Here is a 16,695-nt window from a genome sequence, read left to right as displayed (position 1 = left end):
AGTGCCAATCTGTCTGCAATATGATCTACAGTACCTTATTTGTCTTACAGTTACTGAATGGGAAATTGAACAGGGTCTCCTAGCTAGCCAGCAGAGCAATGCCTGCGTGCATCTCTTTCTTCGAGAGCTGCCTGATCTCAGTGGCTCTGTAAGTCAGAAGAGTTCTTCCCAGTTTATCGATATCAAGGAAGATGGCTGCGTCGACACTGAAGCCCAGGAACTCCTCTCCAGCCTAAAGATGAAGATTTCTAGCAACGATTCCATCAAACTCAATGTGCACACCGTACAACTCAGCAAAGGAGCCATAGACCCCTGCAACAAGACCCATGCCCAGTACCTTCAGACCCTATGCGAGCAGTTCATCTCTGAGATGAAACAGCAGATCCTCCGAAGAGACCAAAAGAACCGGGCAGAAGAGAAGTGGGCTTGGCTTCTACAGGAGGTCTCCCACCACATGGCTTTGAGTGCCTCCAAATGTGCTGTCTTCTGTGGCCGAGCAGACCTGCTAAACAGCATCTGTGAAACCGTCAAGGAGCAGGATTCTGGCCACCATGCCCCTCTGGTTGTCTTTGGTCCTTCTGGAATAGGAAAGACCTCAATGATGTGCAAACTGTCCCAGGAAGTGCGTCGCACACTCGGGGAGGACTCCGTTCTGGTTTTGAGGCTTCTCGGAACATCTCCCATGAGTTCGGAGATCCACTCCGTTCTGAAAAGCGTTTGCTTCCAAATTTGTTCGGCTTATGGGTTCAATCATCCCACTCTCCAAACAATCAACGCGTACGAAGACCTTGTCCGTTTCTTTCACAGCACGCTAGCGGCTGCCTCCCAGAAGAAGGCAGGATCATTGGTCCTGATTCTGGATTCCCTGGACCAGCTTTCCCCTGCTGATGGAGCTCACAGACTGCACTGGCTACCCAAGGAGTGTCCGCAAGGTGTCCACATCATCGTCTCCACCCTGGGGGATGGGAATCCCATTCTGGAGGTACCGCAGTCAGCAGGGTTCAGAATATTACGTGTATCACATGGTATACTTGAGTGCAGATTACATGTTTATCATAAATCCCAACCAGTGTTGGGAGTAACACATTACATGCAACACATTACTGTAATCAGATTACATTATTCAGGAACTTGTAACTCTAATGGTTCCTTCATCAGACAGGTAATGAAATGGGTAACGGATGACATTTTATCTCAAAAATACCATAGTTACTAAATCCAACTATTTTATGGTGTGCAGTTTATGCTTGATTCATACATTGATAATAAAGTAATCACAGTTTAAAGTATAAGCTGGAATCTGGTTGGGGTTTAATGTGATTCAAGTACATAGGTTCACAAGCATTGATTCGTCCGATTTAATTTTGTGCACATTGGTTTTCAAAAGAATCAATTACAAAAGTACCGATTCCTTGTCCATGCAAACACTGTCAAACCTCTATTATAAAAACTCATTGGGACCAATTTGTTCAGATAATCAAACAAGTATGTTAACTTATACTAGAGAGATCTAGCATTGAAAAAGTTTTCATATTCAATGCTGCTTTTTTTTTTTTTTTTACCGGATCTCTTTTTGGGATCTTGCCTTCATTCAAAACCAACGACAAAATGACCGGGCAAATTGCACTGTCAGGAAAGTAATTCTCTGAATCCAGCTGTCAAATATCAGGTTACTTAGTGTTCTATACATTATACTTATATACAGGCAGTGGACAAAAAAATGGAAAAACCAATGTAAAGTCACTTAATAGGGCGTTGGGCCACTATGGTATCCCGCTCTGTGGAGTTCTCGGCGGACCGTTTTTGATGACACTGGCTGCTCGTGCCCCAGGTTGTAATTTGCAGTCAATTGATCTGCAGTTGCTCGCCTGTTTTGCCTTGCACTTCGAATTAATGCACGGATATCACAATCCTGGAGTATGCGCTTCCGCCCACTGTTGCCCTTTGCTGATGATGTCTTTCCCTCGGAGTTCCATGCCGACATCACCTTAGACACCGTTGCTCATGAAACATCAGCAAGTTGAGCTGTCTTGGTCACTGAAGCTCCTGCTAAACGTGCCACCAACAATCACCCCTCTTTCAAAGTCACTGAGGTCTCCTCTTGCAGCCATGCTAGCCATAATTATAGGCAACCAGGCCTGTCCAGCAGTTTTATACATGACCCTAAGCATGCTGGGATGTTATTTGCTTAATTAACGCATGAGCCACACCTGTGTGGAAGCCCTTGCTTTCAATATACTTGGTGTCCCTCATTTACCCAGGTGTTTCCATTTTATGTCCACTACCTGTACTACACTATTAACACTTGTAGAGTGCTGTGGTTATTTCACTCATGAGGATAAACAAGCCTTCGGTGGCTCGTGGGTTATTCACGATCCTCATTCGTGGAAGAAACACAGGACTCTATGAGCATTCATTATTATTTTTATTATTATTTATTTCTTAGCAGACGCCCTTATCCAGGGCGACTTACAATCGTAAGCAAATACATTTCAAGTGTTACAATACAAGTAATACAATAAGAGCAAGAAATACAATAACTTTTGTTCAAGCAAAGTACAAGTGTGACAGACCACAATTCAATAATACAGCAGATAATAGTGATAGTTACATCAGGATATGATTAAATAGTGATAGTTACATCAGGTTAAACACTTGGCAGATTACAGTATTCTGAAGTACAGGATTAAATGCAGTAAAATAGGGGGCAGATAAGAGCAAAATAAAGCACATTTACATGAAGGGTGATAGTGTCCCAGGATACAAACAGAGGAGTTCTACAGGTGCTCTTTGAAGAGGTGAGTCTTGAGGAGGCGCCGGAATGTGGTCAGGGACTGGGCAGTCCTGACATCTGTAGGAAGGTCATTCCACCACTGCGGAGTATTCTGTCTACATAACAAGTGCAATGTATGTTAAATAAGGTATATTTAAACCTGCAGATTTAACAGTGGTATTCTGAAAGTTCTTGGTGTATCCTCTATAAACAGCTGTAAAAGGGCCTCATAATGAAACAAATACCACCACAAGACACCTCCAGGCACTGGTGGAAATGTTAGTCTCTTTGTGTTTTGAAGGTCCTCCTTGGTGGGATCCAGAACCCAGACAGTTACTTTGCTGTGGGGCAGTTGTCTCTCCAACAAGGTGAGCAGGTGATCCGCACGTACATGGCAGCGGCAGGGCGCAGTCTCACCCCTGCCCAGCACAGTCTGATTCTCAGCAGCTTCAATCAGTGTGGGCATCCATTCCTGCTGAAGCTGGCACTGGATGCTGCCAGCCAGTGGGCCTCCTACACGCCTCTGCCAGAGCTCCAGGGGGCCACATCGACCAAGGAAGCCGTGTCCCAACTCTACGAGCGTCTTGAGAAGCAGCACGGAAGGGTCCTTGTGACCCACGCTTTGGGGTTCATTGTGTCGTCAAGGTTGGTGTTCAGCAGTTAAATAGAACTGTACCACTTGTGGTCATGTGGTGTGCAGGGCGAGTCATTCAGTCAGGAAAGCTCGGGTTCCTGGCTGGGCTAAGTTGCTGGTTTTCGCTGGAGATCTCAGAGGGAGCATTGGTTCTGGCGCTAGGTTAGGGAGACATAACCGGCAGAGTTTCTCCTCTCCTACAGCGGACCCTAATGGCCAGGTGCCTGGTGAGCTCAGGCAGACACCTGCAGGGCTGGCCTTTGTCCTCCAGAGGCAAGAAGTTCTCTGACATCCACTCACGATGTCCTGGTTGTAAAAAAAGGAATGAATGTAATCTTTGATTGATCCATTGCTATTTTTATATTTTTAGTGTAAACTAAAAATGAATGACATTGCTCCTTCTTTTGAAGGGTACTGTGTGTGAAAACGGTAAGATGTGTCTGAATGTTGTCCTACAGGAGTGGTCTGACGGAGGCAGAGCTAAGGGACGTCCTGTCTGTGGATGACGAGGTTCTTGCTGATATCTACCAGTACTGGCCTCCTCCCAACAGCAGTATGATCCGCCTGCCCCCGCTACTCTGGACTCGACTGCGTTACGACCTGGGGGAATACCTAGTGGAGAGGCAGGTGGATGGAAACAAAGTGCTGGCACTCTACCACAGGTACACTTTTATATTGCACATCTCATACAAGCTTTTCAGGAGCTCGCAAAATCCGAAAGTAAATATTTCACCTTTTACAAATTGTCTGGGGTTCTTCATTGGAACACCATGAAACATGTTAATTAGACATCAGATTTTGCCACTTTCAGTTTATGAGTTATTTCTGCCTAGCTGAAGTCGTGATTGAGTGGGGCAGAGATATCCAGAGTCAATAGGGAAGCGTTGGGTATGATGACACCCGTTTCATTTGATTTTCCTCAGCTTGGATATCCAATCTACAATAGGGAAGCGTCAGGTATGATTGACACCCGTTTCATTTGATTTTCCTCAGCTTGGATATCCAATCTACAATAGGGAAGCGTCAGGTATGATTGACACCCGTTTCATTTGATTTTCCTCAGCTTGGATATCCAATCTACAATAGGGAAGCGTTGGGTATGATTGACACCCGTTTCATTTGATTTTCCTCAGCTTGGATATCCAATCTACAATAGGGAAGCGTCGGGTATGATTGACACCCGTTTCATTTGATTTTCCTCAGCTTGGATATCCAATCTACAATAGGGAAGCGTCGGGTATGACTGACACCCGTTTCATTTGATTTTCCTCAGCTTGGATATCCAATCTACAATAGGGAAGCATTGGGTATGATTGACACCCGTTTCATTAGATTTTCCTCGGCTTGGTCAGCTGCTGGTCAGAAGGACAGAATACATTGAAAATGATCACACTGAGAGCAGCAAAGCCCTGTAACCCCGTGCACATTAACAGGTTTCATGATGCTTCAATAAAGAACTCGGCTCAAAAAGAAATACTCTAAAAGGTGTGTGATTTATTACAGTATTTTGTGAGCCCCTGAAAAAAGGAGCAAGTCTGCATATATCCTGCTTCAAGCTGGAATTGAGTTGGGGTTTTAAAGTGGTGTTTGTCAGTGATTCTACATTGAGTGTCACATTGGTTCAGCCGGTTAGGGAGACTACAGCACCCGCTATTGGCCAGGCACCCGGTGAGCTCAGACACCAGCAGGGCTGGTCCTCCAGGGGGCGTTAGCTCGCATTCGCTGTGTAAAAAGGTGACTGGCTTTTTTTAGTCATCGCCAATTTTTTACCCCGGTTTTTCTCCCCAGTTTAATATGCCCAATTATTATCTGTATCCTCGACTCACTGCTCGCAACCCCCCCCCCCCCCCCGCCGACTCGGGAAACGGAGGCTGGAACACGCGTCCTCCGAAACGTGCTCCTGCCAAGCCGTCATTTTTCGCACTGCAGATCCACAGGGGTCGCTGATGCGCGGTGAACCGTGGATTCCCCTGCCGACCTAAGCCCTCCCTACCCGGGCAGCGCTCAGCCAATTGTGCACCGCCCCCTAATAACTCCCGGTCACGGTCGGCTGTGACATAAGCCTGGATTCGAGCCTGCGATCTCCAGGCTATAGGGCACATCCTGCACTCCGCGCGGAGCGCCTTTACTGGATGCGCCACTCGGGAGCCCGAGGCAACTGGCTTGGCGATCGGAGGACACCACTGTGGGGAGTTTCTGTGGGGAGGGAATGTAATTGGACATTATAAATTGGGGAGAAAATATGGGGGTAAAATAATAAATTATAAAAAATAAATTGTATTAATCTTTGTAGGCAGTTCATAGAAATGGTCCAGGAAAGATACTTGTCTGCGGAGCAGAAATCCCGAAGACATCATGTCTTGGCAGATTTCTTTAAAGGAACGTGGAGTCAGGGAGCGAGGAAACCGATCTGTCTGCCTTCTCTGAAAACCAGCCTGAACGCCAACCGAAAGGTAGCTCTCCTGCCATAACACTGTCAACGGGGTGCAGGGCCCGAGTTTAGAAGATGCTCTGTAGTTCTAGTTGCCAGCCATAAATATTGTACTGCTGTTCACAAGCACCAGTGCTGTCTGCTGAACCTGCTTTTCATCTCAGCCTGCATTCTTATTTTTACAAAAGAGCTCAGCCAAGTCCATAGCAACATGCTCTCTACTAAACTCTAGGTAGTTCCACGCAAGGGCTTTTTAGGTCATCAATGTGAGACTAAAGGTAAGAGGGAGACTCGTTTCATTATCAGTCTTCTTCACCTGTGCAAGCTTCCATGCTAACAGTTGTTTTGTGATGGGCTTGTTTTGTTTGTTTTTTTTTGCTGCCAACGAGATGCAATGAGTCAGAAGTTGCTTTTTTTTCATTCCAGCCAAGCTCAAACTGGTGTAGAAGGTGAGGCTAATATTCAAACTAATCTCACTCTCTGACCTTTAGTCTCACATACATGACACAAAAAGCCCAAAGACACAAAAAGACTCATTTCACCTTGTACACTCTATATACCATGATGAATGAGACGCTGCTGAGAGACTCATTTCACCTTGTACACTCTATATACCATGATGAATGAGACGCTGGTGAGAGACTCATTTCACCTTGTACACTCTATATACCATGATGAATGAGACGCTGCTGAGAGACTCATTTCACCTTGTACACTCTATATACCATGATGAATGAGACGCTGGTGAGAGACTCATTTCACCTTGTACACTCTATATACCATGATGAATGAGACGCTGCTGAGAGACTCATTTCACCTTGTACACTCTATATACCATGATGAATGAGACGCTGCTGAGACTCATTTCACCTTGTACACTCTATATACCATGATGAATGAGACGCTGCTGAGACTCATTTCACCTTGTACACTCTATATACCATGATGAATGAGACGCTGGTGAGAGACTCATTTCATCTTGTACACTCTATATACCATGATGAATGAGACGCTGCTGAGAGACTCATTTCACCTTGTACACTCTATATACCATGATGAATGAGACGCTGCTGAGAGACTCATTTCACCTTGTACACTCTATATACCATGATGAATGAGACGCTGCTGAGAGACTCATTTCACCTTGTACACTCTATATACCATGATGAATGAGACGCTGCTGAGAGACTCATTTCACCTTGTACACTCTATATACCATGATGAATGAGACGCTGCTGAGAGACTCATTTCACCTTGTACACTCTATATACCATGATGAATGAGACGCTGCTGAGAGACTCATTTCACCTTGTACACTCTATATACCATGATGAATGAGACGCTGCTGAGAGACTCATTTCACCTTGTACACTCTATATACCATGATGAATGAGACGCTGCTGAGAGACTCATTTCACCTTGTACACTCTATATACCATGATGAATGAGACGCTGCTGAGAGACTCATTTCACCTTGTACACTCTATATACCATGATGAATGAGACGCTGCTGAGAGACTCATTTCATCTTGTACACTCTATATACCATGATGAATGAGACGCTGCTGAGAGACTCATTTCACCTTGTACACTCTATATACCATGATGAATGAGACGCTGCTGAGAGACTCATTTCACCTTGTACACTCTATATACCATGATGAATGAGACGCTGGTGAGAGACTCATTTCACCTTGTACACTCTATATACCATGATGAATGAGACGCTGCTGAGAGACTCATTTCACCTTGTACACTCTATATACCATGATGAATGAGACGCTGCTGAGAGACTCATTTCACCTTGTACACTCTATATACCATGATGAATGAGACGCTGGTGAGAGACTCATTTCACCTTGTACACTCTATATACCATGATGAATGAGACGCTGCTGAGAGACTCATTTCACCTTGTACACTCTATATACCATGATGAATGAGACGCTGGTGAGAGACTCATTTCATCTTGTACACTCTATATACCATGATGAATGAGACGCTGGTGAGAGACTCATTTCACCTTGTACACTCTATATACCATGATGAATGAGACGCTGCTGAGAGACTCATTTCACCTTGTACACTCTATATACCATGATGAATGAGACGCTGGTGAGAGACTCATTTCACCTTGTACACTCTATATACCATGATGAATGAGACGCTGGTGAGAGACTCATTTCACCTTGTACACTCTATATACCATGATGAATGAAACGCTGGTGAGAGACTCATTTCATCTTGTACACTTTGTCTGTTCTGCTTTTAAATGTGGCTCAGCATCTACCTGCACTGTTTTTATCAGGTGGCCTCCCAGCCTTTGTGGTTCACTGACAACGTGGCCAATCTGAGGAAGCTTCGGGAACTGCCTTTCCATCTGCTGCACGCCGGCCGCAGAGACGAGCTCAAACACAACGTCATTGGTACGGGCAGCACCTCTCCATTGTAAACAACACAGTGCTAACAGAATAATTTCACTACATCTTACCTAATATATAGTGCTATTATTTTGTAGGTCTCAGATTTTCCTATATGAAAAACGCACACATTATGGTAAAGGTGAATTTGACTTTTAATGGTCATTTTTTTGAAGCTGTAGTGAAGAATATTTATTGAACGCTCTTCAATGCTAAACTCATGGGTGAACATTATTTTGTTAGCTATATGTACTTTAATAAAGATGAAGCTCACTGAAACTCTTAACCAGTATCTTGGTACGGATCTGGAATATCACAGTTATCTTACGCAATGCAGTCTTCTCATTCAGATTCATTTTCTGTTTCAGTCACCATGTCCTGGTGACTTGTTAAAGCCTGTGGATGGATGGAGTTGTCAACATCTCCTCTGGAGTGAAGGAGAAGACATGTTTAAGAGCTCTGCTGAGGCCACAGGGATCCTTTAAACTTTCCAAAGAGTCACTAGGATGTGAGAACTGAACCAGAACATGATATACAAAGAGCTCTAAACAAGAGCAATACATCCGTTAAGAAAACTGGTTTTCAGACCTGCACCAAAACACTTCTTCTCAGAAACATATCTGCATCCTCACGTTAGCCAGCTACCTCTAGATCATTGGGATCACTAGCTCTTTCTTCCCCTTCTCTCAGGTAATATGGACTGGCTTGTTTGTAAGACTCAAGCCTGTGGAATAAGGAGTGTCATTGAAGACCTGTGCATGTGCGCTGAGCATATTGACTGTCCTGAAGTGCGGCTTGTGCGAGATGCATTTCTCCTTTTCAAACCAACCATGGATTTCATCGAGGGACAAATGGGTGAGTGGAAAACTCAGATCAATTTAACTGCATTTGTACATTTTCTTCATTTACCCAAAAAATGTATTGAGTTTAAATATTTGTTTATTTTCAAAAACTATTTAAAAAGTGTCCAAAATCGAGGCTAAGTGTTTTTAGGTTTACCATAGTCATTTTGCACAGTAATTTTGCAGAGCTTTTTCCATGGTTATACTATGCATTGCCATTTACTCTGGTTTGCCATGTTGTTCAGTATGCTTTACCACGCCTCTATGTGCTTTACAATTCTTTACCACGCCTCTCTGTGCTTTACAATGCTTTACCATGCCTCTCTGTGCTCTACAATGCTTTACCATACCTCTCTGTGCTTTACAATGCTTTACCACGCCTCTCTGTGCTCTACAATGTTTTACCATGCCTCTCTGTGCTCTACAATGCTTTACCATACCTCTCTGTGCTTTACAATGCTTTACCACGCCTCTCTGTGCTCTACAATGTTTTACCATGCCTCTCTGTGCTCTACAATGCTTTACCATACCTCTCTGTGCTTTACAATGCTTTACCACGCCTCTCTGTGCTCTACAATGTTTTACCATGCCTCTCTGTGCTCTACAATGCTTCCCTATGCTTTACCACGCCTGTGTGCTCTACAATGCTTTACCACGCCTCTCTGTGCCTTTACAATGCTTTACCATGCCTCTCTGTGCTCTACAATGCTTTACCATGCCTCTCTGTGCTTTACCACGCCTCTCTGTGCTCTACAATGCTTTACCATACCTCTCTGTGCTTTACAATGCTTTACCATGCCTCTCTGTGCTCTACAATGCTTTACCACGCCTCTCTGTGCTCTACAATGCTTTACCATACCTCTCTGTGCTTTACAATGCTTTACCATGCCTCTCTGTGCTTTACAATGCTTTACCACGCCTCTCTGTGCTCTACAATGCTTTACCATGCCTCTCTGTGCTTTACAATGCTTTACCATACCTCTCTGTGCTTTACAATGCTTCCCTATGCTTTACCATGCCTCTCTGTGCTCTACAATGCTTTACCATGCCTCTCTGTGCTCTACAATGCTTTACCATACCTCTCTGTGCTCTACAATGCTTCCCTATGCTTTACCACGCCTCTGTGTGCTCTACAATGCTTTACCACGCCTCTCTGTGCTTTACAATGCTTTACCATGCCTCTCTGTGCTCTACAATGCTTTACCATGCCTCTCTGTGCTCTACAATGCTTCCCTATGCTTTACCACGCCTCTCTGTGCTCTACAATGCTTTACCATACCTCTCTGTGCTTTACAATGCTTTACCATGCCTCTCTGTGCTCTACAATGCTTTACCACGCCTCTCTGTGCTCTACAATGCTTTACCATACCTCTCTGTGCTTTACAATGCTTTACCATGCCTCTCTGTGCTTTACAATGCTTTACCACGCCTCTCTGTGCTCTACAATGCTTTACCATGCCTCTCTGTGCTTTACAATGCTTCCCTATGCTTTACCATGCCTCTCTGTGCTCTACAATGCTTTACCATACCTCTCTGTGCTCTACAATGCTTCCCTATGCTTTACCACGCCTCTCTGTGCTCTACAATGCTTCCCTATGCTTTACCACGCCTCTCTGTGCTCTACAATTCTTCCCTATGCTTTACCACGCCTCTCTGTGCTCTACAATGCTTTACCATACCTCGCTGTGCTTTACAATGCTTTACCATGCCTCTCTGTGCTCGACAATGCTTCCCTATGCTTTACCACGCCTCTATGTGCTCTACAGTGCTTTACCATGCCTCTCTGTGCTCTACAATGCTTTACCATGCCTCTCTGTGCTTTACAATGCTTCCCTATGCTTTACCATGCCTCTCTGTGCTTTACAATGCTTCCCTATGCTTTACCATACCTCTCTGTGCTCTACAATGTTTTACCACGCCTCTCTGTGCTCTACAATGCTTTACCACACCTCTGTGCTCTACAATGCTTCCCTATGCTTTACCACACCTCTCCGTGCTTTACAATGCTTGCCTATGTTTTACCATGCCTCTCTGAGCTCTACAATGCTTCCCTATGCTTCCCCATGCTGTATTCTCTTTAGTTCAGTCTGTAACTCAGTATTTGTTTAATCCGTTGCTGTTCAGGTCAGTGGAGTGGAGCTTGTTATCCTGTTACGTGTGTTGTTGTATGTTCTGTTGTGCAGATAGCTGTCTGCTGCACACCGAGCTTCTTGCCAGACTCCACTTCTTTGCGGACTCATACTCTCTGATTGGGTCTCTGTGCTCGCAGTGCAGTGACTTTCTCAGCACCTCTCCCAACCCCACCTTCATCCCCCTGTCGGGATTCTTTCAGCCCCCCGGCGGGCCATTAAAGACCACCCTGACTGGATTTAATAAAGGTACAGCAACGTTTTCATTGGCACTGTGCCCAGGCGTATGCTCTGAGTGTTTCCCTGTGATACGGGGTGTGGGACAGACAGGCAGGACAATGGGGCTTGAAAACACCACTCAGACACTCAAGATTAATTCAGCAGCACACAAAGCGATGGCCAGCATCAACAATGGTAAGGACTGGGCGACAATACACCATAGTGTAAAATAAACAAATACAAAAATGCAAAAGAAAACACTGTTGAAAAGAAAAAGATGCCATAATTACAGCGTGTGCTGCTCTCACTAGACAGAGAGGTCCGGCTGACACGCTCCTATACTCTCGGGGTCTAAAGATCCCAAAACACGTCCCAGTCCCTGCAGGAAAATAACAAATACTGATCGGGGGCAGGGTGAGAGGAATATTAGTTTCTAGTTGACTTTTAAAAGATACGGAAATTATTTTCCATCGATTGGTATTCAATGGACTTTCTGGATACTTGTGTAGGTCATGTTTTCATTAGTTCATCTTTGGTCTCAGTCTACTAATGTAGGCTCTTCCTAAAGTCCAGATGTGATAAACATATAGCTTGTTGTCTTTTGTCCACGAATTCAGATTTGCAATCTTGGTGTGTTTTATTAACTTTGAAAATAACATAAATAAAAGGTCACTTCCAATAACTGAAGACTTGGGTATCCTCCCTTTCATGAAGGTCTGCCTAAAAACTTACAGGGGTAAGAACCTAGTCTTTGAAAATCACTTTCTTAAAACTTGTCAGCATAACCACTTTCTACCAAGTCCCTTAGTGTTCAGCCTTCAGTTTGGATAATGTCTGAAAACAGAACTTTCTCATTCACATAGTGTTTCTGGGTAATGCAGAGTAGTAAGGAAGAGGTTTTAAACGCTGCTGCGCACCCTGCTAGCTGTGGGAGACACTCTCCTCAGTGCTGTGCTTGTCCCTCAGGTATCACAGTGCTGGAGCTGTGCTCACAGTCCAGGCTGCTGCTGGTTGGAGCGGAGGACGGCAGAATGATTGTGTGGAATGTGAACGACACTGAAGTGATCCACACCCTGACCGGACACACGGGTGAGACTCTGATATAATCCTGTGAGGATCTGCGCAGATACATCTGTATGCATGGCAGGCCTGTATATCAAACGTGCCCTCCAGTTGTTGCGATGCTCTGACAATGTTGTGCGAATTATGAATCCTGTATAGGATTTTAGATCGTTAGAGAATAATACAATTTTATCAGTGGAGCAAGTATACAAAATTTGTATTTTTGTAAAAAAATGAAACTTAGCCAGAATCCTTCACCTTTCTGGATATATTCTATTGAAACATTTGTCATTGAATTTAAAAGGTTAGTATTTGTAAATGTAGCACTTTGAGTGTTTAAAAGTTAGTGATGGTAATTGAACTCAGTCGACACTGACTCACATGTGCCTTCAGGCTTGCAGATTTTAAATAGATCTTGCTAACCCTCTTTAATAATGGAGTAAACCCCACAGTGCTGTATTGTGGAAGCCCTCTTTAATAATGGAGTAAACCCCACAGTGCTGTATTGTGGAAGCCCTCTTTAATAATGGAGTAAACCCCACAGTGCTGTATTGTGGAAGCCCTCTTTAATAATGGAGTAAACCCCACAGTGCTGTATTGTGGAAGCCCTCTTTAATAATGGAGTAAACCCCACAGTGCTGTATTGTGGAAGCCCTCTTTAATAATGGAGTAAACCCCACAGTGCTGTATTGTGGAAGCCCTCTTTAATAATGGAGTAAACCCCACAGTGCTGTATTGTGGAAGCCCTCTTTAATAATGGAGTAAACCCCACAGTGCTGTATTGTGGAAGCCCTCTTTAATAATGGAGTAAACCCCACAGTGCTGTATTGTGGAAGCCCTCTTTAATAATGGAGTAAACCCCACAGTGCTGTATTGTGGAAGCCCTCTTTAATAATGGAGTAAACCCCACAGTGCTGTATTGTGGAAGCCCTCTTTAATAATGGAGTAAACCCCACAGTGCTGTATTGTGGAAGCCCTCTTTAATAATGGAGTAAACCCCACAGTGCTCTGTTGTGTGTCGTGTGTTTGTGGTCCTGCAGCGGAGGTGCAGTGTGTCAGGGTGATTGGAAAGGGCACTCGCTGTGTGTCCGGCTCCTATGATCAAACTCTGCGTGTGTGGAGCCTGGTGACGGGGAAGCAGCTTCACTGCATCGAGGAGGGGCCTCGCGGCCCCCAGAACTGTGCCCTGCTTCACGTGGAGGAGAAGAGGGGCATCATATACTCTGGGACCAGCACTCAGGTACCGCCTCCACTCTCACTGGTCAGTAGAACAGAAGACAGTAGAACGAATGAGAGCCATTTCAGCTGTGCTATTCTTTTTCAGAGCTGTTAGTGTACAACAAATGTGAATGCTTTTTATACTCTTATCAAAGCTGTACTTCTGGTTATGCAATCCATGCTGAAAGGTTCTTGTAAAAGAACCTGAAAATTCTAAATGTTCACTTTTAAAAGAACTCAAACTCCCAGAAGATTCTCTTGTTGGCCAGACTTCTGTTCCAGTGACTGACAGGTTTTCAGAGTTCCCTCTGCTGTTCCAGTGACTGACAGGTTTTCAGAGCTCCCTCTGCTGTTCCAGTGACTGACAGGTTTTCAGAGTTCCCTCTGCTGTTCCAGTGACTGACAGGTTTTCAGAGTTCCCTCTGCTGTTCCAGTGACTGACAGGTTTTCAGAGTTCCCTCTGCTGTTCCAGTGACTGACAGGTTTTCAGAGTTCCCTCTGCTGTTCCAGTGACTGACAGGTTTTCAGAGTTCCCTCTGCTCTTCCAGTGACTGACAGGTTTTCAGAGTTCCCTCTGCTGTTCCAGTGACTGACAGGTTTTCAGAGCTCCCTCTGCTGTTCCAGTGACTGACAGGTTTTCAGAGTTCCCTCTGCTGTTCCAGTGACTGACAGGTTCACAGAGTTCCCTCTGCTGTTCCAGTGACTGACAGGTTTTCAGAGTTCCCTCTGCTGTTCCAGTGACTGACAGGTTTTCAGAGTTCCCTCTGCTGTTCCAGTGACTGACAGGTTTTCAGAGTTCCCTCTGCTGTTCCAGTGACTGACAGGTTTTCAGAGTTCCCTCTGCTGTTCCAGTGACTGACAGGTTTTCAGAGTTCCCTCTGCTGTTCCAGTGACTGACAGGTTTTCAGAGTTCCCTCTGCTGTTCCAGTGACTGACAGGTTTTCAGAGCTCCCTCTGCTGTTCCAGTGACTGACAGGTTTTCAGAGCTCCCTCTGCTGTTCCAGTGACTGACAGGTTTTCAGAGTTCCCTCTGCTGTTTCAGTGACTGACAGGTTTTCAGAGTGAGAACTCGTACAGTACAATGCTGTTGTTTCACTCAACCAGAGCCCAGATAACCTTTCATTACGCAGCAGCAGCAGCATATTCCAACCCAAGCCATGTAAATGCACCCTCAGCCTCAGTTATACTTCCAAACGACTGATGATAACCAGGCAGTTCACTGCAGGCCCGGATGATTCCTGCATCACAATTGAATTAGATGCACTGATGTGCCATGATTCAGTTCAAACACAGCATGTCTCTCTCTCGTTACTGACATTCCACTCTGTGCTGCGCTGGATCAGCCCCCACTGGGGTAATAACATCTGTCCTTTCAGAAGACAGTAATAAAAGGGGTTCACTAATGCAGTCTGCATGTAAACCATACCTCATTAACGAGCGCTTGATTATTCTATATATACAGGTCAATAAATATCTCCCATAATAGAGCTAACATTGATCTGCCATGATTTGTAAGGGAGGCTCCATCTCTCGCTGCATTTAAAATAAGATTAAACCCCCATTTTTATAATTCAGCATATGTATTTTAAAGGGAAAATGTATCATCCTATTTTATAGTACTTATTTACATTTTTTATACTACTTATTTTTGTCACTGCTTTTTAAAGTAAGAATTTCAATGACTTTTTAAAATGATTTTAATGTATGTAATTTAAAGGGGTGTTTTATCATCTTATCTTTTATTATTTCTCGAAATTGTTTTGTATATTCATTTTTGTTATTTGTATCTGTAAAGCGCTTCGAGATGGTTTATCACAAGTAAGACATACAGATTAATTGATTGGTAACATTTGTCCTCTCAGTTGAATGCCTGGCAGCTGGAGACGGGCTCTCTGCTCTTCTGCATTGACTCAGAGAGCGCTGTGTTCACTGTGATCCCCGGGGGCGATGAGCCTGGCATAGCCCTCGCTGAAGGAGGCCTGCTCACACTGTGGGACAGAGGCACAGGCCGGTTAGGAATGACCTCCAAGCTCTGTGACCTGGGAAGAGCCGTGCCCACATGCACCCTTCCACTGAGAACACACAGGAGACTAGCAGCCGGGTTCAGCGATGGATCAGTACTCCTGGTATATGCAGTGCAACTTCACATTATTAGAACTTATAGTCATTGAGTCGTTCCATGTATTTCTAACTGTGTAAAAAGTGCTTCTTACAATCCCTTCTAAACACACTTCACTTCCATGTATCTGAGTTTACAGCTTACCAACAGTAACTGCTGTCTTTGTTTTTCTTCTCTGCAGATTTCTACAGATGGCAGGTTTGATGCTCAGAAAGTTGCTTCTTCTATTTCATTTCTTGTTGTTTCTGAAGACGAGACAGTCCTTTGTGCAGGTACACAACATTGTAGAAACGTCTACAGAAATGACACAACTGATAGAAATGAGACATACGTATCACAATGTGTGTTGCAATTGTGCACACAAGCTGCCACATAGTGATCTCTACCTAAATCAGCAATGTGATACAGATCAATTGGGATTCGAGTCAATCAGGTCCGTTTCTGTCAGCAATGTGATACAGATCAGGTACGTCACTCCAAAACGCGCCTCGCTTTTCTTTCATGTTGAGAAGTAAAAAGGTGAGTGAATATTGTTTTTTTTTTTTGGGCAATGCTCTTTTTTCTCACATTTATTTTATTGAGGAGTTTATTCAAGATAAAAAGTAATGTGATTATTGTATGAAAATGTGTATCTGGCCCCTTTGTTTATTGCAAAGACATTACAGTGGCAGGGTTTATAAACCCCTTCCCCCCAAAAACACGTTGTCAAGATAGAAGTGTTTTAACCATAACTGCGTGGCTCCTCTGTTTTGTAGTTAATTCAGTGGGGTAAAGTAAGGCCTTCACAACGTATTCTTACTTATGCAAATTCTTTCAGCTTTAATGCAGTGTTACATGTAATGGCTTTG

General features: G+C 44.2%; 1 protein-coding gene across 1 annotated transcript in view; it reads left to right on the top strand.

Moving 5' to 3' along the window:
• The window catches only part of LOC117401317 (NACHT domain- and WD repeat-containing protein 1-like), a 33,263-nt gene that overhangs the window by 7,332 nt on the left and 9,236 nt on the right, over positions 1-16,695 (top strand). Inside the window, exons 6-16 of the mRNA XM_059014220.1 lie at positions 51-982; positions 3,075-3,418; positions 3,866-4,069; positions 5,701-5,860; positions 8,147-8,264; positions 8,949-9,113; positions 11,284-11,478; positions 12,415-12,537; positions 13,551-13,750; positions 15,591-15,854; positions 16,029-16,119. Of these exons, the coding sequence (XP_058870203.1) occupies positions 51-982; positions 3,075-3,418; positions 3,866-4,069; positions 5,701-5,860; positions 8,147-8,264; positions 8,949-9,113; positions 11,284-11,478; positions 12,415-12,537; positions 13,551-13,750; positions 15,591-15,854; positions 16,029-16,119 (2,796 nt within the window). The remainder of the gene's footprint in view (positions 1-50; positions 983-3,074; positions 3,419-3,865; positions 4,070-5,700; positions 5,861-8,146; positions 8,265-8,948; positions 9,114-11,283; positions 11,479-12,414; positions 12,538-13,550; positions 13,751-15,590; positions 15,855-16,028; positions 16,120-16,695) is intronic.

This window comes from Acipenser ruthenus, chromosome 47 (genome assembly GCF_902713425.1).
Source record: "Acipenser ruthenus chromosome 47, fAciRut3.2 maternal haplotype, whole genome shotgun sequence".
NCBI lineage: Eukaryota > Metazoa > Chordata > Actinopteri > Acipenseriformes > Acipenseridae > Acipenser > Acipenser ruthenus.
This window is presented reverse-complemented; position numbering and strand designations above follow the sequence as displayed.